This window comes from Phodopus roborovskii, unplaced genomic scaffold (assembly GCF_943737965.1).
Source record: "Phodopus roborovskii unplaced genomic scaffold, PHOROB, whole genome shotgun sequence".
Lineage (NCBI taxonomy): Eukaryota > Metazoa > Chordata > Mammalia > Rodentia > Cricetidae > Phodopus > Phodopus roborovskii.
The window spans coordinates 23,329,854-23,355,445 of NW_026126459.1; the positions used below are offsets into that span (position 1 = coordinate 23,329,854).

General features: G+C 42.8%; 1 protein-coding gene across 2 annotated transcripts in view; it reads left to right on the top strand.

The window, feature by feature from the left end:
• The window catches only part of Dip2b (disco interacting protein 2 homolog B), a 176,541-nt gene that overhangs the window by 62,686 nt on the left and 88,263 nt on the right, over positions 1 to 25,592 (top strand). For both annotated transcript variants that reach the window (XM_051189898.1, XM_051189899.1), the window contains exons 2-3: positions 6,025 to 6,096; positions 23,452 to 23,577. In XM_051189898.1, coding sequence (XP_051045855.1) covers positions 6,025 to 6,096; positions 23,452 to 23,577 — 198 coding nt within the window. The remainder of the gene's footprint in view (positions 1 to 6,024; positions 6,097 to 23,451; positions 23,578 to 25,592) is intronic.

Consider the following 25,592-nt stretch of genomic DNA (forward strand, 5'->3'; position numbering starts at 1 on the left):
CTTCCCCTTTAAGTTCTCGCATGTGTGCATGCGAGACACACACTAAATACATGTAAAAAAGAATTTTCATTTGAAGGAATGTATAAAACTTAATAAAAATATTTTTTGGTGGTCTGGAGAGATGGCTCAGTTGTTAGGAGCACTGGCTGCTCTTCTAGAGGACACGAGTTCAATTCCTAGCACCCACATGGCAGCTCACAACTGTCTGTAACTCCAATTCCAGGGGATCTGATACCTTTACACCAATGCACATAAAGTTGAATAAATTACTAAAAAGAATTAATTTCTGAGGTATCACGTAAGCTTTTCTGTCCTCTTCAGGTTAGCTTCCTGATGGGCCTCACTGACATTCTCAGTGGTATTTCTTTCTTTTCCTGTGTGGATCTATGTGCATTTCTATGTCTGAATTGTCACAACTCATATTGTACTCTGCAGCTGTACCAATGTTCACTACCTTCCTGAACTAAAATCTTCATCTTCATGTAACGGGTTGAATGAGTGGGTAACAGGTACCAATTTGAAGATAATGGGGAAATGGGGACCCTTCATAACTTTTCTTTTCTTTTCTTTTTTTTTTTTTTTTAAGATTTAACAATAAGTGGGCATGAAACTCAGACAGACTGAGTTTTGCTCCAACTACTGAACTTGTAGTGGCTGCTGCCATCTTTGCTACCACCTCTAGCAATTTTTTATTTGTACTTTATTTTGAATGATTTATTATTTTTGTGTGTATGCATCAGTGTCTTGCCTACATGTATGTCCATGTGAGGTTGTAGACCCAGCTTCACAGTGGCATCGGCAGCATCTTCTCTGCCTTGCTGAAGCAGAATTTTGAAGGTGCTAGACAGATACAAGTTACGGAGCTCCAAGCCTGCTCCTGGCTGGTTGTTTTTATGACTGTACTTCCTTCCTAGCCAGCCATGTAGATCTTTGGACAGGTGTTCTCTGATAAGCATACACGTGGGTGGAACACATCTTAGTGGTAGGGAAAAGCCAATCCCTGTATTTGTTTAGTTCTCAAAAAACTTAAATGCTGGAGAACTGGCTCAGTCAAGCTGCTTGCCATTAAGCCTCATGGCCTGAGCTTGATCCCTGGATTCCATGAAAGGGCAAAGAGAACTGACTCTAAAGAGCACACTCCTCCCCACCCCCAGGAGAGGGGCAGGAAGAGGATTAAAAATAAATGATCAGGGGCTGTGTATGTAGGTCAGTGGTAGAGTGCTTGCAGCCCCCTTCTAAAGCAAGAGGAAACTACAGCACAGTGAGTGATAAAAAGGTGGGGTCAGGTTTGAAAAGCATTGCTTCAGTGCAGTGAAATGTGCTCACCTCATGGGGTGAGGATGGCCTGAGAGTTCTGAATCCTGGTTGATGGCATGATGCAGTCTAGTGTGTGCATCTGTGTCTGTCTTTGTGGCTTCTTCTGGCTTCAATGCCCCATCGTGGATTTCTGTTTCTTGCTCTCCAGGCTGTGCAAGTGCTTTTCTGGTCACTTTTATTGTTGTTTTGTTTTTTTGAGACCAGGTCTCACTCTGTATAAATCAGGCTGGCCTCAAACTCACAGAGATCCGCCTGCCTCTGCCTCCCGAGTACTGGGATTAAAGGTGTGTGCCACCAGGCCCTCCCTTTGTTCTCCCCTCAGTTAAGGTCTGCTGTCAGAGTCAGTAAACATCTCTGGTTCCTTTCCCAAAGCCGTTCAGCTCCTGCTGAAATAAGGACTTCTTTTTCTTCCATTTCAGCTTTTCCACCCAACTACACATGTCTGTTTGATTTATTGATCCCTCATTGCTTCCATTTTACCAATTCATCCAGTCTCTTCATTGTTCAACAAGTGTGTATTGTACCAGGCTGTGGGTGGCCACTGAGTTGAACAAGACAATCCCTGCCCTCAAATGCACAGTGTATTAGGGAAGCCCGAAATGTAAACAGACCACTAAATTCCAGTGGTGTGCTAAGGGCTCCCTGCCACACAAGTGTGCACAGGGTTGCAGGAGATGAGCCCTAAGAGGAGGAACAAGTGGGGGACTTTACAGTCAGAAAAGAGAGTTTTAGGAGCCAACGTCAAGAGTCGTCACATTCCTGCTGCCATTCTGTTTCTTCTGGGTCTCCTTCATGTCTTTGCTCAATTCCAAATCTTATCTAGCTAATTGGCATGGCAGAATTAGACTCTCTTGATTGACCCCTTTCAGAACTGAGACATTCAGTGGTTGATGGATGACCCAGCTGCCCAGTCCAAGTTTGCCCAGTATCATTTACCAACAATGAGTGATGGAGACTGAGTACTGAGGAAAGTCTTGTACAGGCCTTTCACTGGGGATGTCACTGGGAATGCTCCACCCCCTGCATCAGAGAGTGGGAGATGCAGAGGAGTTTTGAGTGGGAAGGAACTGTGATCTGTTACTTTACAGAGAAAAACAGTTTCCTGTTTGCAGTGTAGGTTTCCACTAGGTCCTCTTTCTCTGTTCATTGTGTATAATATTCTTTGCGCTTACCTGAATTTTTGAATTGGCTGATGGGAAGAGTCTCGATTTTTACTTTTCACTATTCTATTAGAGAAGCAGATTTAGTGATTTAAATCTTGTGATTTAGTTTGCATGATTCAGTATATAATATAAATGAAAATGTAAAATTTCTTGAAATAATGGTTTTGTTGTAGAATATTAGGAAACGAAACTGTTGCGTTATTTCGAGGCAGAACTGTAGCTAGTATGCATGAGGCCCTGGGGTCCAGCCCCAGCTCTGCAAAGATGAAGAGATCAATACAGAAGAAAGATAGTCATGTTTTTGATGCATCCGTGCATGTTTAAAAATATTGTTGTTCTAACAGTTGAATACACCATACAAAGTATAATATAGACTGTTCTTTTCCCATTAGACAATTTAGCTGTCTTATGCTAGCAGATGTACATATATGATCATTCTTTTTTATGTAATTTAAAAATATGTAAGCTCATTGCACAGGGCAGAGGGCAGCTTGTGGGTAGTTCTCTCCTCCCATGTGAGTGCCAGTGATTGAACTGGGGTCAGCCAGTTTGACAGCAAGTGCTTTTATCCCCTGAGCTATCTATCCCACTAGTCCTCACTCTTGTCTTAAAAAATATAAATAAAGATTTTAAAAAATTTAATTTGTATGTGTGTCTGTGTTGGTATGCACACATACAAATTAAATTTCCTCCATGTTCCCATGGAGGAAAGAGGCATAGGATTCCCTGGAGCTGGAGTTACTTATGCATGTAGGTTTTGAGAACTCTACAAGAGTAGAGAATTGAACCATTGAGCCATCTCTCCAGCTCCCCTCATTCTTTTTTAATGGAAAAAGTTCTGTTTGTTTTTGAGATAGGAATTTGATACATAGTCCTTGCCAGCTTAGAACTCAGCAAGTAGACCATGTTGGCTTTGAACTTGCAGTAGTCCTTTATCTTTGCCTCCCAAGGGTTTAGACAATAGTTTGCACTGCTGTATCTGGCTTATGGGGGGAAATGAGATAGCATAAGTCAATCCTATTTTGTCAAAATCAGACTTGGTCAGAGTGTATGAACAAAGTAGAGCTCCTCCTGAAGTTCGCTCTGTAACATGAACTCCCTTGGTCCCTGGTCTTCTAGATTTATATGCCTCTGTATGCAGAGACATACATAGGCCTGTGTTTTATAGGATTAGGTCACATGTTGCCGCTGTTCTGCTGTTGCTGTTTATGAGGAACAAATTTTAGACATTGTTCTTTCCCACTATATTTAGAATACCTACCTCTTACCCAGATCAGGGCCTTTTAGCCTCAGCACTTTTGCTGTTTGGGCTAGATAGGGCTATGATGTGTGGCTGCCCTGTTCCCTGAGTGCTCACAGCCTGTCATTCAACAACTGGGAGAAAAGTGTTCCTAGACATTGCCACATGCCCCACCTCCACTCCAGTGTCTTACTGCTGCTAACGGAAAGTCACTGATAAATACCCGGCTTGTTTCCAGGTTTCTCGTCACAAGAATGGGGCATTCTTTCACTGTTTTATGTTTGGACTCATATATATATACAATATTGGATGCATTCACAGAAGTGAAGTTGTTAAATCAGAATTTTTATAGAAGTTGTCAGATAACTTAGAAAAATGTAACTTATTTTTATCAGTATCCTGATGATTCCCAATCCATGTGGTTTTGAGTTCTAGGTCTGTATGGTTCCCTGTTGATGGGGCATCTCTGTGTCCCACAGACCTGCACCAAGTTCAGTTCAGCTGCTGTGTCTGTCCAGTCAGAAACATAGCTCATCTCTGTCACTATCAGCAGGTGGTACCATCATTCATCTGATTGCTCAAGTCATGAGCCAGTCAAGGAGTCTTTTTGTTGTTGTTGTTTTTTTCAAGACAGGGTTTCTCTGTGTTGCTGTAGAGCCTGACCTGGAACTAGCTCTATAGATCAGGCTGGCCTCAAACTCACAGAGATCCGCCTGCTGTGACTAAAGGCGTGTGCCACTAATGCTCAGCCGGTCAAGGTCTTACCCAGGCTCTCTCCTCTCTCTTGGTTTATCCCTCACATTCTCTTTAATTAATTTGCTTCTTCTCATCCCTTTATTTCTGTAGCAGGCTGGGGCATCTAGGTTTTCCTCCTTGCTGTCTGTCTTCAGTATGCCTCCAGCCCCTTCTGATCTGTCCAGTTTGGAATGCCGAAGCCAGCCAGCAATAGCAGACTTCTGTCACCCTGGATTTCATTTTTTTGTCATCAAATTCTCCCTTAGCCATTGGGGTATACACAGTAAATGTTAAAGATGTGAATGCTTAGAGCCAAGTATGGCAGCTAAGCACTGAGGAGGCTGAGGCAGGAAGATTGTGAATTTGAAACTAACCCATGTTATATACCAAGCCTCTTTCTCAAAAATTAAACATGGTGGGCGACGGTGGTGCATGACTTTAATCCCAGAGGTGGGTGCCAGAGGCAGATAGATGGGTCTCTGTGAGTTCAAGGCCAGCCTGGTCTACAGAGCTAGTTCCAGGACAGCCAGGACTGTTACACAAGAAACCCTATCTTGAAAAGCAAACAATAATAATAATAATAACAACAACAACAACAGTGTAGGGGCTAGAGAGATTGCTCTGTGGTTAGGAGTACTTGCTATACAACACGGGGACTATGGTTCAGATCCTGGTGCCCGTTCCTGTAAATGCCCAGAACTTTTGGAAACCAATAGCCTCCTGGCTTCTGTACATACACACACACTTGGAAAAATGCTGGAAAGCTGTATGTTCAAATTATCTTTTATGTTATTTTAAAACTATTTCTGTTTTTATACATTGAGTTATATGTAAAACTTCATTTTGAATAGACCTTTCTGTGATTAAAAAATTCAATTCTTTAGAAAATGCTCTTCTATTGTGTGTATTTCACTAGTTAGTGAAATTTCTTGTCACAGCTTTGAAGCATTTCTCTTCCCTTGAATGCCTTTTGGGTCTATGCGGTTCCTCTCCCACTCAGCCTGCTCACTGCCCATCCACCTGTTCCTTGGGGTGTGGACAGTTTTCTGTGTATCAGCTCACTCTGTTGTATCTGTATATGTGTATACTTTATTGGTACATTTTACTTAACCTTTCAGAGGAGAACAACCTTGTATATAAATAATACAAACTAGTGAATCAAGTAGAGGGTGTATGGGAATTCCAGCCTTAGATTCTGAGCCAAGTGTTAGGAGGGGGCCTTGCAAATCCCTTTTCAAATATCAGGTGCTTGTGAGTCATTCCATTTTGGAGTATCTTAAATACCAAGGAAGTGAGGGGCACTGAGGGATGACAGGGAGCCTCTGTCACTGTGTGTTACGAATTGCTGTGCAAGGCTGATGAGGGGACAAGCCTGCAATTTTCTACAAGTAGTCCTCTCTGAGCTTATGGGAAGTCACACTTTACAAAGTCTTGACAGAGAACCATACGTTAAAAAATGTATTCTAAATATGGTACTTCTGTAGCACTCTGTAATTAATTTTCTTTTTACAGCGAACAACCGCAGAATAAGGATAATGCATAACCTATTTCTGTTTCTCGATATTTCAGGGGACATCACACAGAAAGGATATGAAAAGAAGAGGTCCAAACTTCTGTCTCCTTACAGCCCACAGACCCAAGGTACGGGGTGCGAAATACTTTCAGTATTCTTACACCAAAGAAATACTGTCTCAGTAGACAATCTGTCATTTGTCTGTCTGCCCGCCTTCTCATAAGGGAAGAGAAACAGAGGCAGGAGCAGAGGAAAGATTCTGTACCTGAGGTCATTACATAATTTGCCTAGAGCCTGGGTGGTGGTGTGTGAAAGATTGAAACATTCAATGACAGAAAATTCTAGACTGTGGAAAACTTGAGAGAGGGGGGGGGGGGAAGAGGGGGGAGGGAGGGGGGAGAGAGAGGGAGGGAGGGAGGGGGGAGAGAGAGGGGGAGAGAGAGAGAGGGAGGGGGGAGAGAGGGGGGGAGAGAGAGAGGAGAGAGAGGGGGAGGGAGAGAGAGAGAGAGAGCGCGCAACTTGAGATTTTTGGTAGTGATAGAGAGGAACAAGGAGGAAGATAGATGCCTGTTAAGGGCCTGCTAATGCTGGGGGACAGGAAGATGTGGAGGTAGGACCCCCAAACGCCTGTCAGTCGATCAACATCCTTACATATCTGAAAGCCCAAAGTCCCCTTTGTGCTTAATTCTGGTTGGTCTTCCCTTGCCTCCAAGGTGTCAGATATATGTCTGCATATGGTGGTCAGAGAACAGCTTGTAGGAGTTGGTGCCCCGCTTCCTGGGGATGGAACTGGGTTTATCAGGTGTGGTGGCAAGTGCTTTCACTTGGTGAGCCATGATGCCAGCCTAGCACTAGGTTTATATTTTATATTTTAGAAATAACTTACTTAGTTTGTTATTTTATGTGTATGGGTATTTTGCATTCTTGAATGTTTGTGTACCACCAAGTGTGCTTGGTGCCCATGGAAGTCAGAAGAGGGCATCAGATCAAACCCTTGTGAGCCACAGCGTGGGTGCAGGAAATCACACCCAGGTCCTCTGTAAAAGTGCAAGATCAACATGCTCTCCTGACTTCAGAGCCAACCCTCCAGCCCCAAGAGGTTTGTTTGTTGTTTGTTTTCTTATGATAAGGTCTCAATAAGTAGCCTTGGCTGGCCTGAGCTTGCTATGTAGGCCAACAGTCTGGCTTTCTAGAGACCTGCTTGTCTCTGCCTCCAAAGTGCTGGGACTAAGGTGTATACTGCCACACCTGGCTTTAAGTCATTCAACTTCAGCATTTCTTTTGATAGCTAGGTGCTGCTTCAATCATACTTATTAAAAATATTTTTTATTTTTAATTTCCTTTTATAATCAAAATATGTTTATAAGTCTGTTCTTTATGAAGCTAATTGCTCAGTTATAAATACTGTGTTTTATGTCTCCCATGGTTGTGGCACAGGGTTATAGTCTTGAATACTTGTTGAATGAATAATAGAATAAATAAACATTTCCTTCAATGTCTCACAGCATGTGCAGGGAGCTGGTTCTAGGATTTCTTTTAGTTATCAAAACCTGCACATACTCAAGGTTGTCACGGAAAATGGCATGTTCTACTTGTGTTTGACTGTAATCTATACACATCTTTCCATATGTTTTAAATCATTTCTCACTTTTGATGCCAACCATGCTGGCTAAATCGCTGCTGTGCTGTTTCTTAGAGAGTTGTAGTAGGAAGGAAAAGTCTGGACTTGTTTGTTCAGACAACCTCTTCCCCAAAGTATTTGTTGCCCAAGGCTAGTTGACTGCATGGATGTGGGACATGCACACATAGAGGCCTGATGGTCCCCTCCTACAAAAGCTAGTTGACTTTAAAACAGCTTATGAATGGATGGGTATAGAAATAAATTGAGAGAGGAGAGGTAGACATTGATCAGTGGCAGCTAATGAAAAGCCAGCATTTGGTGTGATGTATTAAGGCGGTGGAAAGATGAGTGTTGTGATTTGTTGTTTAGCTAAGAACCTGGCCTAAACCTCTGAAAGCCCAGAAACAATGGAAATGGAGGCTGGGGGAATGGCTCAGTGGACAGTGCTTGGCATTCAAGCTTGTGGGCAGGAGTTTACATTTCTTTCAGTGTCCACTATAAACCCATTGTTTTTGAAATCCAGGATATGAATTTACAGTGAGAAATCTGCATTGTCAGCACATTCTTGCCCTATAGGTAGACCCGTATGGGGAGCCAAATTCTAAGTAGGTGATTACTTAATGAAGTGTGTATTTGCAGTAGACCAAGAATGTCTGCACATCTCTCAGTAGAATTGCCCTTGCAGATGATCCTATGAAGGAACTAGAAGCCATTCCAATTGTACCTCTCTTAACTCCCTGCCAAAAGATTTCAATTTCCTAAGTCTATGCTCAGGTATTTTTTAACAAGATTATCTATCCAGGTAGAAGTGCTGTGCTTTGGATCCCAAATACTCCTCCCCTTTGTGAAACTTCGGACTTTGTCTTTAGTGGTACCAGGGATAAGGCACTGTGAGTGGTACATACTGAGTCCACACAGTGAGGGATACAGTGTCTGTAGAAATTTTAGAGTATAGGAGAGGGGTGGTTCAACAGTTAAGTGCTGCTATTCCAGAGGACTCAGGTTCTATTCCCAGCACTCACATGGCAGTTCATAGTGGTCTTTTACTTCATTCCCAGGGAATCCAACACCTTCTTCTGACCTCTGTGGTCACTGACTAAACACAGTGCTCAAACATACAAGCAGGCATCACACGCACTCACGCACTCACTTGTACGCGCACAGGCGCGCGCGCACGCACACACACACACACACACACACACACTTAAAGAAAAAAATTTAAAAAGCAGTAATACTGAGGAAAAGTGGGCCTGCATCTTCTACCACTTTGTGGAGCAGTTCTGCCTGTCAGTCATGAAATGATGCTTCTGCTGAGGCCGACAGCTGTGCTCTCCTCCCATGCAGCAGGTACCTTCCTCCCAGCAGTTGTAATATGCATTGCTGTCCTGTTAAAAAACAGCCATAAACTCAGAGAGAGCTGCCTGCCTCCGAGCACTGGGACAGGTGTGCTCTCAGTCACCTGGGAAGTAGGCTCAAGGAGGGATTATCTAGATCAGGCTGGCCCATGGGCATGTCTTGTGGAGGGTCGATTATTTAAAAATATTAATTTCTTGTTGCTCCTTATAGATATTCTTGCTGGATCACCTTCTTGCATTAAATATTGTTTTTGTTTTTTTTTCCCCTTCTTTTTTGAGACAAGGTTTCTCTGTGTAGCTCTAGCTGTCATGGAATTCGATATGTAGACCAAGTTGGCCTTAAACTCACATGATGTCTCTGCCTCTCAAATGCTGGGATTAAAGTTGTATACCATCATACCTGGCAAATGTTGGAAATCTTACAACAAGGCCCCATGCCTTCTTAATTCCCATAGTCAGTGGCTTGTAGGTATATAGATTGCAGGCCCAGTTAGGAGGTCTAGGGTGGAACCTGAAAGTTTACATTTCTGTTAGGTTTCCCCATGATGCTTGCAGCCAGATTTTGAGAACCAATGAAATATCTCTTCATATTATGTGAGCCAACACCTGTGGCTTTATCATTTGGATACTGGCAACTCCCAAATGTGATCCTTTCTGGATCCCTGATCCATAGATCCAGCTGTGTACTCTTCTTCCTTTTCCTCTTTTAGAGACTAGGTCTCACCATATAACCAGGCCATCCTCAAACTCAGAGGTCCACCTGCCTCTGTCTTCTTATAACCTATTTAATGTCACTTCTATTTCATCTTTTTCAAATTAAATTGATGACTTCTGCATATTGCCCTCACAGTACCACCAGTCCAACCCTACACACACACACACACACACACACACACACACACACACAGGTTTTGTTAATTTGACAGAAATTATATCAGGTTGACCTGTGGGAAAATCTGTGGGGATTATCTTAATAGTTCATTGGTGTGAGAGGAGGCAGCCCACTGTGAGCAGCACCATTCTTTGGGTTTGGGTCCTGGACTGTACAAGGGTAGACAAGTTGAACTCAATGTTAGAAGGATTCATGTGTTCATTCTCTCTCTGCTCTTGATCGTGAGTGTGATTAGCTATTTCAAGTTCCTGCTTTCATTTCCCCACAGTGATGGACTGTATCTTGGAATTTTGTGTAAATAAGCCTGTTCTCCTCTGAGTTTGTCAGGGAGGTTTATCATAAGACAGAAAATGAATCCAGGTCCTCCTTCCCTCAAGTCCCAACTACAACAGTATCCAACAAATTATCATTAGAAACTTCTTCTATCAGGATGGCTCAGGAGGTAGAGATACTTGCCCTCAAGGCTGATGAACTGAGTTCAATTCCCTGGACCCACATACTGGAAGAAGAGAACTGGTTCTTTGTAATTGCCCTCCGGTCTCCATCTCTTCCTTAAATGACCAAGTCATCAGCTCTTGGTTTCTTTTTGAGCTAATTCTGGTAGACTTAATTTTTCTAGGAAACTACTTGTAAGTTTTCAGATCCATTGTGCTATCACAGCATTCTCTAAAGTCTACTTATCTGTGTTGTTTGCCATCACCCCATCCCCTACCCAATCAGCCTTCCCAGCGATTGTCTCCCCAAGGAATCACTTTATTTTCTCATTCATTGTCTTCAGGTTCCTTCTGCTTTTGGTTTTTAGTTTTTCGAGACAGGGTTTCTCTGTGTAGCTTTGTAGACTGGCCTCGAACGCACAGAGATCTGCCTTCTACTACCTCCAGCCTTCAAGTTCCTTTGGTAGTTTGTGTTGAGTTGGTTCATGGACTTTTATGAATTTTTAGGCTGTCCACCTAGATTTGTGTGCCTTACTTCCTAAAATAAGTAGCTCTTAATTTCTTGTGTTCAGGGAACATGCCTGTACAGAGGGAAACTGTTAAGACATGTCTACATGCCTAGACCTTATAGTTGGTCTCTGAAACTCATCTGTTAGTGTTTGGTGTTGGGACAGCCCCTTAGCTCACACTACTGTATTGTGTGCAGTTCTTCTTGTTTGCACTTTCTCTTGTCTGCTGGACTGTTAGTGTTGATAGGAATTGTACTCAGGTACTTGTGTCTCCTGTCATCTGTGTGGAAGGAAGCACCAGTCACTATGGTATCATCACTTCCCTGTCATCCATCAAGGTTTGGTTTTATATTTTTAAAGGCTGTTACTATCTTCTGGGGCTAGGAGGGAACTCCTGTTAGAGCACTTGCCTACCTCTCAATATAAAGTTCTTATATAAGAACTTTAGAGTATTTTAATGTCAGTTCCCATGTTACATTTTAACATTTGCCTGCCTCTCAGTTACCTGCTGATATTGTTTTATGGACTTACTAATCATCAATTCAGTGTTCCTTTTGATACTCACTCCTCTCAGGTCAGCTTTCGTCTTAAGAACATTGTTAGTACTGGGTATTTTAATGAGAATATTACTAGTAAATTCTCTCAGTTTCTGTTTATCCTCCTTTTGTTCTTGAATCTGTTTCCCAGAAGGAATAGGTTGAGGATTAGATAAATTCTGTAGCAAAAGAAGGCATTCTGTCTTTGTCTATGTCATTCCACAGAGCTGCAGATTTTGAAAATGACATTTAGCTCTACTTTTTAAAAGTGACATTATAAGAATTTCAATAGGCACCGCCCCCTCCCAAATGCGTTCACTTCTTTCAGACTCTTTTTATTTATTGCCTTTTTGGGTTTTATTTACTCCTAGAGAGATGCTACTGCTGTTTTTGTTGTTGCTGTTCAATTTATTTTATCTTTGTTTATGTGTTTTGCCTGCACACCATATGCAGTGCCTATAGAGGCCAGAAGAAGGCATCAAATCTCCCTGGAAGTTGTTACAGGTGCTTGTGAGCTGCCATGTTTGTGCTGGGAATCAAACCCAGCACCAATCAAATCAAATCCGAGAGAGCAGCCAGCACTCTTAACTGCTGAGCCATTTCCATGCCCAGCATCTTCTTATGAAGGTAACGGTTTCAGTACAGGTGGAGAGTAACATTTGTCACTAATACCTTTTAGCATAAGAAGTTAATATTGCAGCATTGTGTTGTTAGAACTTGAGTGCATGTACTCATTATCTGAGTTCAGTTCCCAGGCTCTTATTATCCATCCTTCTAACACTTTACCAGCAAATTACACCCTGGTCATCTGTGTGTGTGTGTGTGTGTGTGTGTGTGTGTATCATATATATAAATATACATACTTTGTATTTATATATACATGTCTTTTCTCAAATGTTACATGATCTTTACAAATGGACTAGTGGGAAAATTCAACATTCTAAATAAAGCAGATAGTAGAAGACTGAAGAACATGTTGAAAAGATTAAGTCATGGAAATCAAGTGCTGAGAATTTGGGTTAATATTAACCATGATTTAATTCAGTAGCATCTTAAGGATTAGGTTGTACAGTTACCATATGGCAGGAAGGTGACCTGTCCAAATTACCATGTGAAATCACTTTTAAACTCTCAGAATCAGGTTAACTGCTGTTCCTTTAAATAAACCCCTAACTCTGATGTTTATGTCATGCTGTTTTTTTAAGAGGCAGATACATCTTTATGAAGATGGCAGTCTCACTCAAGGCCCTGAACATTTTCACTATGAGCAGCATGTATAGTTCTCAGCTCCTACCCGGATACGTAGAGCCTCGTGCTCTGGCCACCAGTAGCCTGCAGAGCACCTCACTGTGCCCAGGGCTTCCGAAGTCCAAAGCAAAGTTTCCCTTGTGCCTCATTTAGCATGCTTTCAGGAGGGGCCAGGGACTTAGTTTCCTTCTCGAGTGGCCCAAAGAACTGACTTCAAACCATGAGCCTTCTGTCACTTCTAAATCATTCTCTCTTGGGCAAGAGTGATTATCTTTGGAGTGACAAGAAAATGGAAGGTTTTGTGTAGGGCACCTTACTCTGCTGGTCTAATCTTTTGAGTTCAGAGATTTTTTTCCCCCCCATACAGGCATTTAATAGCTCCAGATAGCTTTAAGAGAAAAGAATTTATTTTAAAGATACAGGCATTACTTACAGAACAACAATGTATATTTATTGAGTAATGTTGCAGGTGCTGTTGGGACCTGGTGGTAGCGCTGGACAATGGCCTGCCTTTGTGAGTCTCTGCTGCTTCCCTAGAGTCTGCTGACTTGCTCTGGCTTGGACTCTCACTCTACACAGGAGTTTGCTGAAGGACAGAAGTTCTAGACAGTCCATTCCTCATCTGAATTGCATTTTTCTAGATTTAATTCACTGTTACTATTTGTGTATGAGTGGATACATGTGCCTCAGCGTGTATGTAGAGGTCAGAGGACAGCTTCATGGAGCTGGTTCTCTCCTTCCACCCAGGTCATCAGATTTATACAGCAGATAGACACCTTTACCACCAAGCCATCTCACCAGCCCTCTCATTGCATTTGAAGAAAGTTTCATGTGCTGTCCCTAGCTTTTTGGTCTGTTTATGTCTGATTGAACTGCTGGCTCCTAAGGTCTCTGAGGAACACTCTTATAAACACATTCCCTCCCTCCCTCCCTCCCTCCCCCTCCCTCCCTCTCCCTCTCCCTCTCCCTCTCCCTCTCCCTCTCCCTCTCCCTCTCCCTGTCCCTCTCTCTCTCTCTCTCTCTCTCTCTCTCTCTCTCTCTCTCTCTCTCTCTCTCTCTCTCTCTCTCACCCCCTTCTTTGTAGTGCCATATCTTATGTTCAGACATCTGCAAAGCTGTTTCCTCAGCAAACCTCTCTAGGTGTGAAATTGCTAAGTTGGAAGTGGTGGTTACCCTGTACCCTGGCAGTGTGTCTCTACCCTCAGTGACCTTTTCATTCAGATCTGCTGACACTGTTGGAGTGTGCTCATTGTCACCTGAGACTGGAGAATTTCCATTTTCAGTCCTCCCTCCCTCCCTCCCTCCCTCCCTCCCTCCCTCCCTCCCTCCCTGTTTTTGTTTTTGTTTTTTTGTTTTGTTTTTTATTTTTTTTTTTAAGACAGGGTTTCTCTGTGGCTTTGGAGGCTGTCCTGGAACTAGCTCTTGTCAATCGGGCTGGTCTTGAACTCAGAGATCTGCCTGCCTCTGCCTCCAGAGCACTGGGATTAAAGGCGTGCACCACCACCGCCTGGTTCAGTTCATTCTTCTATGCATTTGTTGGCACAGGATCTTTCTGTGTCCCAGGCTTGTCTCGCACTCACCGTCCTGTCCTGAGTGCTGCTGTTTGAGGTTTGGACACCTGCATTGGGCTTAATATTCCTCCCTCCTTCTACTTTGATTTATGATAATGCTAAGGGTGAAACTGAAGTAAGGGACATGCCATACATGAGATACATACCCATTAAATTTTATTTTTAAATGAAATTAATTCATCTGTTTTAAGTAGTGTTGCAGGCTTCTAGCAACAGAGATGTACAGTGCCCTGCCTCTCCTTCTATAGGGACAAATGGCTTCCAACCTTTTTATTGTTTTTGATAGCTACTCTGTATTCTAAATAGTATCTTTATTTACTTTCCCTCAGCTTTAACCAACTTGAGGTATTATTTATTCATTTCCTTCTATAAAAAATTAGTATCACCCTGGAGACACAAGCCTGGAATCCCAGACACCCAGGAGACTGACGCAGGAGGACTACAAGTTCAAGGCCAGTGTGGGCAGTTTACCAAGGCCATTTTCCAAAACGAAATGTTTAAAAAAAAAAAGGAAGAAAAAAAAAAATGAGGTAAAGATAGAGCAAAGCCAAGGTCAGTCCTCACTCAGTGCAGGGGACACAGACAAAGACCAGTCGGTGTCTGTCACCTTTCCTCCCTGGACCACAAACGTGTCATGCCCCTTCCCTTCCCCCTTTTCCTTTCCTTCACAGTTCACATCTCCCAAAACATACCCTATGCTATGCTCAGTATTAGGGAGGTAGTGTGTGAGTGTGAGAGAGAGAGTGAGTGTGAGAGAGTGTGTGTGAGTATGAGAGAGAGAGAGAGAGAGAGAGAGAGAGAGAGAGAGAGTGAGTTTTGTCCTCAGGGTGTTTGTAATTTGGTAACCAGCACAGCTAAGGCATGTTGTTTACTGTGATTACATGCCCTTTCTTATACAACTTTTTGCTTTTGTTCAGTTAATACATCAGTTCTGTTTGTATTTTTGTAGTTTTTCTGTGTTCTTTCTGTCTCCTGGGTTAAGTCGATCCCTTGTCCTATAATACGCATTTTGGAGGAGTGGGCATACATAGGAGTATCCATTCTGTCATGTTGAGTCCCAATGACTTCTTTCTTTTTTAAAATGCATTTAATTTTTATTATTTATGTGTTTCTGTGTATGTATGTATATGTATGTTGTGTGTATGTTCAGAAAAGGGTGTCAGGTTCCCTAGAACTGGAGTCACAGGCAGTAGCAAAACCACTAGACTGGACATATATGTTGGGAACCAAACATGGGTCAGAGGTCAAGTGCAGCCCCAGAGCTCTTAACCACTGAGCCATCTCCAAACTCTCACATCAACACTTTGTTAGGATTGTTCTAGATTTGCACAAAGATACTTGTATTTATTTAGAAGATCTCAGAGCTGGTGGGTGTTTTGATATATGCCTGCAACCCCAGTTGTGAGATAGAGGCAGGTGGAGCAGGCATTTGAGGTGATCATCACCCATGTAGTAAGCATGAGGGCCTTACAGTACAAGACATGAGTGGATGAATGCACAGGGTCTCCTGCCTTGGTTCCTCAGTTTAGCTGTTGACTAGCACGCTGACAGTCTTCCTCAGGCTGGGTCTCAGAAGAATCATGCCTGCCCTGCTGCCTCCTTGCTTGGGTGGCTCACTGTTTAAAATTGCCCCTGAAACTAAGTCCGGCCTGGTGAAACAGCCCTGTAATTCCTACTTGCGCTTGAGGCAGCAGGATGTCTAGTTGAAAGCCTCCCTGGGCAATAGAGTGAGTTCAAGAAGAGCCTGAGCAACTTGGGCAACTTTGCCCTAAGATACAACGTGCTCAGGGAGTGCTTTAGGAGTAGAGTGCTTGCTTCATGGTGTGGGACCATAAGTTCAGTTCCCAGCACCACAAAAGTTAATCCACCCATCAATTAATTAATAAGAAACTGCTCTTAAAGTACTTACTACTGTGGTTCCTCCCCTCAGATCCCAGGCCTTTCACATTAATGTGTCACAACTGTTTTTGATGGCTTTGGTGAAGTGGACCCTCTGTCATACTTTACTGATGTTGTTCAGACTGTTATGTATTTGTTTTTCCTTTATTCGATTTCTTCTTCTGTTAACTCCATTTCATTGTGTCTGTGTCCCAGTCAGGATGGGAGCTTACCTTCTTTCTTTTCTCTTTTTTTTCCTTCTTTGAGACAGGGTCTCACTAGATAGCCCTGATTTGACTTCTGGAACTCACTGTGTGGACCAGGCTGACCTTACCTTTTACACACTCCTCAGCCTGTAGACACACACACACACACACACACACACACACACACACACACACACACACACACACACCCTGCCTTCTTAGGGATAAGACGCAAATGTTTGTGGCTGTGGTTGTGTGGTGACCTTCTTTAGCGTATATCAGTAAGAAGTTACAGTAAGCAAAGTTCCTTTGTCAAGCTGGGTGGGTGCTGTTGTTTTGTTGGTGTCTTTAGTTGCTCTTGAGTGTTCCATACACAGACAGCTGCCCTGCAGGGCTCCCTTTACAGGCTTTTCATCCCAGGTCGTCAACCTTCAGTCCTGCCTCGCGGCTGTGCAAATGTTTATAAGACTGTGTTACAGAAACAAGGAAAAGCTTTGTGGTTTAGCCCCCATCACCCCAAACTATCAAGAAGAGCCTGGCATACTATTTTTCTCAACAGCTTCCTGTAAGGACATGAAAGCAGAGTAATGGTTTATTTTTCGTAAAACATATAACTTTGTGTACATAGTAGGCAGGATTTGCTTTGGAGGGTGTATGTGAAACACACCCCACACATGCGTGTGAATGGCTGCCCACATAAGGAGTTGGAGGACAGCTCTGGGTGTCACCTTCCACTTCCAAACAGGCTCTCCCTTTGTTGTCCTTACCACTACTTACACAGGCTAGTTGGCCCACAGTCCCTAAGGGTCCCCCAGCCCCTCCACTGCCCATCTCTCTGTAGGAGGAGGGCACTGGGGTCACAGATAGGCGCTTCGCCCACTGAAATGCCCTAACCCCATTGAGTAGGAGTTTCAGTCACAACCTTCATCCTAATCTTTACATTGATAATCTCCATTTTTTTTCTCCCGACCACCCACTGTCATTAGTAGATGTGAGGAGATGAGAAAGCTCTTAGTTACCTGTTTTTTGTTTTTGTTTTTGTTTGAAACTGTCGGGGCTGGAAAGATGGCTCAGTGGTTAAGAGCACTGACTGCTTTTCCAGAGGACCCAGGTTCAATTTCCAGCATCCACATGGCAGCTTACAATTGTATGTAACTACTGTTCTAGGGGATTTGATGCCCTCATACAGACATTCTATAGGCAAAACACCAATGTACATAAAATAAAAATAAATAACTTTTAAAAAATTGTCAGTATGAAAAACTAAAGCCAGTTATTTCAGGAGCATAGGAGTACGAGCAGCCCTGACCTTGGCCTCTTTGACCTTGAGGGCACAGGAAGGCTCTTACTCCCTAAAGATCAAAATACACAGGATGTGAAAGTTCTTAACAGAGTGCTGAGAAACTCAGAGGGGCCATTTGAATCCAGTTACTGAACAGGAGTGATGTTTTGGAGTGATTAAGTAGGCCTGTGTATGTCTCTGAGAGGTGGGCGCTACCTGCTGTGGAATCTTTCTGTCCATCTCATTTTGATTTAGAAGCTGCCTTGCAGGTAAGGCGTCCTGCATAATGGAGAGCCTGCCCCTTCAGATCCCAGCCCTGGTTCTGTGTTCTTTGTGTGGGTGTGGGTAGGACGGGAATTGCCATGGCTGGGCACACATCATTGTATCTACCCCATATATCTTATCAGAAGGAAGTCCAGTCCCTTCCTTTTGGGGCTTCTTTTTCCTCTTGAATTGTCCAGGAGCCACAGGGACTTAGGCAGCAGTAGAAGTGGTTCAGCCTCTACATCTGAAAGTGAAGGCTGGATGGTGCTGCTGAAGCCAGTGTCACTGTGCAGCTCATGATGCTGAGCTGCTTCTATTCTGCCCCTCTGATGCATCCTGAAGGTGGAGCCCATCCCTCTTGACTCACATGCTCCCCTTGGTTCCCAGGGTGGAGTTCCGGAAGTATTCCCTTAGTCTCTGGTACAGCCACTTTCCTGGTGTCCTGTGGCCCAGAAAATCTGTGGGTCACAATCAGTCCAGGCAGGCACTTAACTCATGGTAGACCAGGGCAAATCATAGGTAGAGCCACAGAGTAAGAACCAAATTGGCTTTCTCCATTTTTCCTAGGTGGAAAAACTGTGTGCTGTTTGTTTTCTACTAGTAAATACCCGTTCCTGTCTGAGCTATCATTATCACTGTGTTCAAACAGCAGACACATAGAAGACACACCACCTTTCTGGAAAGTGATAAATTATACACATGTTGACTGTTAAAAAGGGATGCTTTCAAGAATTTAAAACCTGCTTTCAAAACAAAACAAAAACCACTAACCAAACTTACCTTCACCATTTAAATGTAATGGTGACCCCTAGTGGCCACTCTGCAAGTTGACTAAACAATTGAAGAATAACTGAGTCATGATGTCTGTTAAATTCATACAAGGATTGAAGATTTCATTAGTGAGGCTCCTGTTCCAGCATTTATGTACACCACAGTGCCTTGTAAATTAATTCGATTTTATAAATATCTTTGTTTCTATAAATGGAACAGTGGAAGGGTAAAGAATTGTGCTGCATCTCATTGACGCTTATACACAGGGGACTTGTAAGTCCCATCTAATCCTGGACTGGAGGGTCTGATCTTTTTTTTTTTTAATTTCGATTCATAGATTACTTAGTTATATTTCAGCATGTAGTGATTTATGCCTTTGCTTTTAATTTTTGCTACCATGGCAATAAAATGACACAGTTATCTGAAACACAGACCTTGTATTATAGTTCTCCAAGTAATTGCTGAGATCTGATTGGATGGGGAATGACTCACCTTTGATCAGTGTCCTGCCCTCCCACGTCCTCAGACACCTCCATCCATCCATAGATTGGCGCACCAACACTCCAGCTTCCTGTTACCTTCCCAGGACACTGTTCTGTCCTCTCAGTCCCAAGTACATACTCACTGCTAGTTCCTACAGGGGAAACAGTGACAACTAAGCTTAGTGTTGGAGAATTTTGATCAAAGAATCACTTTTTATCCAGGAGCAGGAGAACTGAATATTGTTTTATTTTAATAGGTCCTAACATTTAGTTTAAGAGAATTAACATCACTTTTATTTTCTTTTAGGTATTCCCTAAATGTTCTATAATGAACATCTGGTTTTATGTTCAGCAAAAGCATTTTAGCTGTACATGGTTGTATACAGCTCTCTCTGTCTCTCTCCCCCTCCCTGTCTCCCTGCCTCTCTCCTCCCCGCTTTTCTCTCTTTCTCTCTTCCCCTCTCCACCCCCAGCCTGTCTCAGAGCAGTGCCTAGAAATGAAAAGTTGATAAAGTTCATAGCAGGTGGTTGCTTCCATTTCATGAAGATGAGCCACCCAGCTGTTAAATTCCCCTGCTGGACTCAGTGCTTTCTGGACCTCTTTGTTTTTATTTTACAACTTCTTTTTATGTTTACCTGTTTGTTTGTTCGTTTGTTTGTTCACTCACTCACTCACTCACTCATTCAGTGTGTGTATGTCTATGTGTTCCTGAGTGTCTGTACCATGGAGTGTGTGGAGGTCAGAAGACAACTTGCAGGAGTCAGTTCTCCTCTGCTGTGTGGGCCTTGGGGATTGAGCTCTGGTTGTGGGGTTGTGAGGCTTGGTGGGAGCACCTTTGGCCACAGAGCCATCTTGCTGACTTTGTTTATTGTCTTTGAGACAGAGTCTCGCTGTGTAACCTGGGGTGATCTCAGACTCACAGCAGTCCTCCTGCCTCAGCCTCCTGAATGCTTAAATGATTGGTGTGGATCAGCTTGCCCGGCTGCTTTTACATCCTTTCAAGACAGCCTCTTGTCAAGTTGAAGCAGATATGTTATACAGTTGAGCCAAGTTTATTCTACCATAAATCTGTGTTTCTATGGCAATATGTGTTGGACATACTTATAGAAACTGTAAATAGAACTTCTGGGTTTATTTCTGACAAAGTATAACAAAATGATTGTCATGGTTCTAGACCCCAGAGAAAATGGGTTGGCTTAGATGAATGGATTCCTGAGGGTACAGAGACAAACGCCACAGAGTTCCCATTACTTGGCTACTTGTAGAGGTTTTTGGCATCCATTCCACTGTGCTCTTGGCTGTGTGTCAGCTGAGCCCATTTTCATTAGAAGACTTGCTCTGAGTTATACGCCCTTGTTTGACCTGTGATAACCAGTAGCTCCTTCTGAGTGGAAATGTATGCTTTCTCCAGGTCTTTCCCAGATGTATGCCTATCATTCTTTGTGGCAGTTTTTATTCTCTAGCCTGAATCATCTTTCTCTATTTTAATTAGTTACATTGAAAAATATAAAGCAGAAGCATGTCTGAGAAAGAAAAAATACTTAAATTTTTGTGTCTCCCCTTTTAAGTAAGAATTTACATTCATTCTTTTAAGCATTTGAATTATTAACTATACAGTTTGAAAACACCATGTTTCTTAGAGTGATTTGTTATGTCATTTGATTAGTAAAATAACCAGTGATAGATAATAACAATTGTAGTTTTATATGGCTCCTCCACACACACAAAACAAAATAAAAAACCTACTTAAACACAAAAATCCTCCAGACCACCAGGAGCATGTTTTGAAGATAGTGTGCCACCTCAAACCATTGTGCCTGCACATATTTACAGAGTAGCTCATGTGTGCTAATGTGATTTCCTTCCTGTATATATCATCTGACTGTAGAAATAAAAATAGCTCCTTTCTATTTTTTGGTCGCTATTTAAAATTGGTTGGACTATATTTCAAGTATTTTTTTCTAACAAGTGGCTTTTTGCAGAATCTTTTCCATGGTGGGAAGTGGTGTGGGGTTTTTGGTCAGTCGGTTGGTCAGTGGGATGCTTTTCCGTCTTTGCCTAACTGCTGACTCTGAATCCCAAAGCATTGTTGCTCCCAGCCTAAGTCATTAATTCCCATCACTTTGCTTTTTAACAGTCCTGGGAGGCTTCCTAGCGGCTCTTTTTGGAGCCTTTTGTTGAGGACCAGCCAGAGGTAGACAAGCCAGGGTCTGTGCTCTGGCTCTGCAACTCCCAGCCCATATTCCCCCATCCCTGTTAAAGGGACCGACTTCTCCGGCTTATTGTGCAGAATGAAATATATATAAGTTGAAACTACTTCTAGGCACAAGCAAACAAATAAATTTTGATTTAATTATTGTAGATCAGAGTTGATAAAGGCTTTCTGTGAGAGGCTGGATGGTATTTTAGACTTTAAAGACCCCATAGTCTCTGTCATAACCACTCAACTATGCTTGGACAGTGTGGACACAGCTACAGATGCTACATGACTGTTCCTGGCTATGTCTCAATAAATTTGTTTGTAAACACAGACTGTAAGCGAGCATTGTGGCACACTTGTAATCCTAGCACTTAGGAGGATCAGAAGTTCAAAGCCAGCTTCACCTGCACAGCAGGTTCCCAGCTGGCCAGGAAGATATGAGACCCTGTCTCAAAAAGTAAAAGAAAAGAAAAATCAGTGTCGCTTGGTTTGGTGGTACACATTTGTAATATCCACGCTGATGATGCTGAGACAAGAGGACTCCAGAATCTAGGCAAGCCTGGGCTACTTAAAGCCCTTTCTCAAAACAAACAAACAAACAAACAAACAAATCCAGGAGATAGGCCATAATAGACCATTGTCCAAGACTAATAAAAGTAACAAAAAAGATATGGAGAATATAGTGAGAATTCTGTGTAGCTTTTATTTGAAGTATATTATTGAGAATCTAGGTTGACCTTAAAGGCTTGTTTACAAACTCAGGACATTTAAAAAGTCTGTGTCTGCATGAGATGTTAAAGGAAGTGGAAGGGGACAGCTGGGAATCAGACAGGGAGACCAGAGTGACCTGGAGTGGGTTTGCAACTCACCTGAACTGAACTGACAATTGTCTTGTTATTACCTGTTTAGAACTATGTCATGTAGCACTCACATTGTGGTAGACACCAGCTTTAAAAATCTCCATCTGTGTCATGCTCTGCTCAGTTAACAAACTTTCAGTGAAAATTCCAGCAATAGGAACCAGTAAAGAATAGCTCTAGATCTGTCGATGAACACAGATGGAGAACATCCTAAAGCATATCCCTCCTTGTTCTCTCAAATACAGTATATTAAAAGACAATCTTGCTCGGTGGTAGGGCCGTACCCATGGTGATATATTATTTATGACTTAGTAAAGTTTGCCTGAGGATTTAGAAAGCAGAGTCAGACAGAAGCCATAGAAGCCAGGCTCACACCTTTAATCCCATGACTCAGGATTAGAAGGTAGACAGAAAGATCTCTGTTAGTTCAAGGCCACCCTGACTACATGAAATTGATCCAGTGCTAAGAGAATCAGCTCACAAAGATGATCTCAGCACTTGGTATCACACGCCTTTAATCCTAGCACTAGAGAGGTATAAAAGATAGGAGCAGGGTCTTCAGAAATCAGTCTCAGGAGTTTCTAGCTATGTTGAGGAGAACATAGCAGTCTGAGGAGCCCTTTGGTCTGAGCATAGGTAGATAAGATCTAGTGGCCAGTTGCTTGGCTTTTCTATCTTCAGCTTGAAGCTTGAACCCCAATATCAATCTCTGGGTCTTTTATTTATTGTACTACACATACCTAACTCATGTGAGTTTGACTCTCAGCACTGCAGAAAACCCAAACCGGCTGGTCAAAAACCATGACCTTATTGGAAGTTTTATTTAGGCATTTTGTGGGCCAGCCTTGAAGATGACTTTTACACAACATTTATTGCCTAGTATCGTAGTTTAATAAGGATCAGGAGAAACAAATAAGCCGAATAGATGTTTATTCAGGGAGAAATAACTTATAACATAGACAGATGAACACCAGCGAGTTCCTGGTCTCAAGGATGCCTCCAGATGCTCTCCAGTCCATGTGTTGCAAGCAAGAGAGCGCTTCTGGACCCCTCCTCAGATCTAGTTCCCCCAGGTCACTCCCGCCCCTGTCTCCACCCCCAATGGACGTGGTCAGTGCCACAGATGTAAAGTGAATATCTCACTACAGCCTAGCTATTTCTTTCCTATTAGACCACCGATGGTTACATCTATAAGGTAATTTTTTTTAGCTTGAGGCCTTCACATTGAATTTATGTGCCTATCTTAACTTTTAACCCTTTACTGTAGATGGAGGCTAACTACCTTCACCTGTGGCAAGAATGAGTAAAATGCTTAGAACACGCCGCCTCCCCACTGTTGCCACTGAATAACCATCTTCCAAATTCTTTTTTAGAAACAGATTCAACAGGACAAAAAGACAAAAACCAGACTCCTGCTCCCACTGCAGTTCAGACTTCTGCTCCTTCCAAGTACCACCGAACTCGATCTGGAGGGGCCAGAGATGAGCGATACCGATCAGGTAAGAAGAAATTGCAGAAGCTTTCCTGCCTGTAGTGTGAATTGTGTGTCTTGAGCTCTATGAACTGTGTTCTGAGCAGTGTGAACTGTGTGTCCCAAGGAGTGTGAACTATATGTCTTGGGCAGTGTGAACTGTGACCTAAGCAGTATGAACTATTTGTCCTGGGCCATGTGAACTGTGTATCCTGGGCAGTGTGAACTATGTGTGCCAAGCCGTGTGAACTGTGTTCTGAGCACCCCTTGTGGTTGATGTGCTGCTTTCTGTTAGCCAGAAGGTTGTTTTCATTCACTCAACAGTGTATCTAATATGCCTTGAGTGTCATCTGTAGATTTCAAGTTTTTTTTTTTTTTTTGACCAGATAGCAGCAAATGAGACCATTTCTGCCTTCAAGGAACTTCAGTTTCAGAAAAGGAGCCAGACAAGGGCAACATCAGTGTGAATAAATAGTGACTGATCCATTCTGTGAGTGAATTTTACTAGGCACATAATTTCACATATGGAGTAATGATGATGAGAGATAATTAGTTACCACCACAAAAGGATTGCACATCATACCAGTTTCCCTTGAAACTTACCTTGTCCTGAGGGATCAGGTAACAGTGGAGTCATGGCAGTCAAGAATTAGTTAGGGAAATGGCACCAGATAGTGGGCCCCAAAGTAGTTCATTTTATCTGGAACTTAGAGTGCAGGGGCCAGCAGGGAGTGAAGACAGGCTAGGGAAGGTTTCCAGAGGCCAAATCTTGAGATTCTCAAGTGTACTGAGAATTTTAGCAGAGCAGAAATCTGCTCAGATTTCTATTTGTTCTAGTAACTCACTCCAGTGCACACTGCTTGCTGTACAGTGATGTCTTTCGGTGCTAAAGCAGGACTTTGGATTAACAAAGGAAGTAAAGTAGGATTGCTTGTTTTGCTACTGGATTGTGGCCCAGGCTGTCCTTGGATGCATGAGTCCTCCTTGAGCTTCCCAAGTGCTGGGATTGCAGGTGTGCACCACCACTCCCAGCTAAAAGCAGCTGCATTTAGGGTGAATCAGAGGGAGGTAACACTGGCAGCAGCAGAGCATATCTAGACTTCCTGTATATTGCCAAACATCCAAGCTGGTTTCCTAGGCATCACTGTCTCTTTTTGAGGCCAACTCATGGTCAGCAATGTGCTCTAACCAGAGCATAAGGGGTTGGGTACTTAGAATTCTCATTTCTAGCCTTCTGGGAGACCTTGTTTCTCCCCTGGTTTACCTTTCTTTCTTGACCTGTTTGTTGACGGATTATGATAAAAGATTTAGTTTAAGGAACCAAGAAGCTGATTTTCTACATTCTGTGTTCAAAATGATTGTAGATCAAGAAGGCTTGTGTGCTCATTGGATGAAGTGAAGTTTATGACACTCCCTTACAGAAACCCCATAGTGACCTCCAGCCCCTGCCATTCTGAACCACTTCTTTTAGAATTCCCCAGTTGATAGAAAGCGGTGTGTGAATCAGGTGTCTGTAAACGCAGGGTAGTGATAAGGGTTCATTGTGGTCAGGTTGGTATCTGTCTCACTGGACTTTGTGGGAAAGAGGAAACTAGTAAGAGACAGGCCGGTAGGGAGTGATAAATAGGGAAGAAAAGGTGGTTCACAAAAATAATTTCTATGACTCAGTGGCTAAGAGCATTTGCTGCTCTGCCACAGGACCTAGTTTGGTTCTAGCACTAATATCGAGTGGTTCCCAACAGCTTACAAGTCTATCTCCAGAGGACCTGCCTCTGTTTACTGGCCTTCAAGGGCATCCACATGTATGTATGCAAACATACAAACACAAATAAAAATAAAATAAATCTTTATTTTTAAATCTCTGAAGGGTTGGAAAGATGGTTCAGTGATTAATAGTACTTGTTGTTCTTCCCAGGGCCAGTTTCAGTTCCCAGCACCCACATGGCAGCTCACAACCATCTGTGACTCTAGTTCTAGGGGATCCAATACCTCATCTGGTATCCAGTGGCATGCATACACACAGACATGAATGTGGCAAAACAC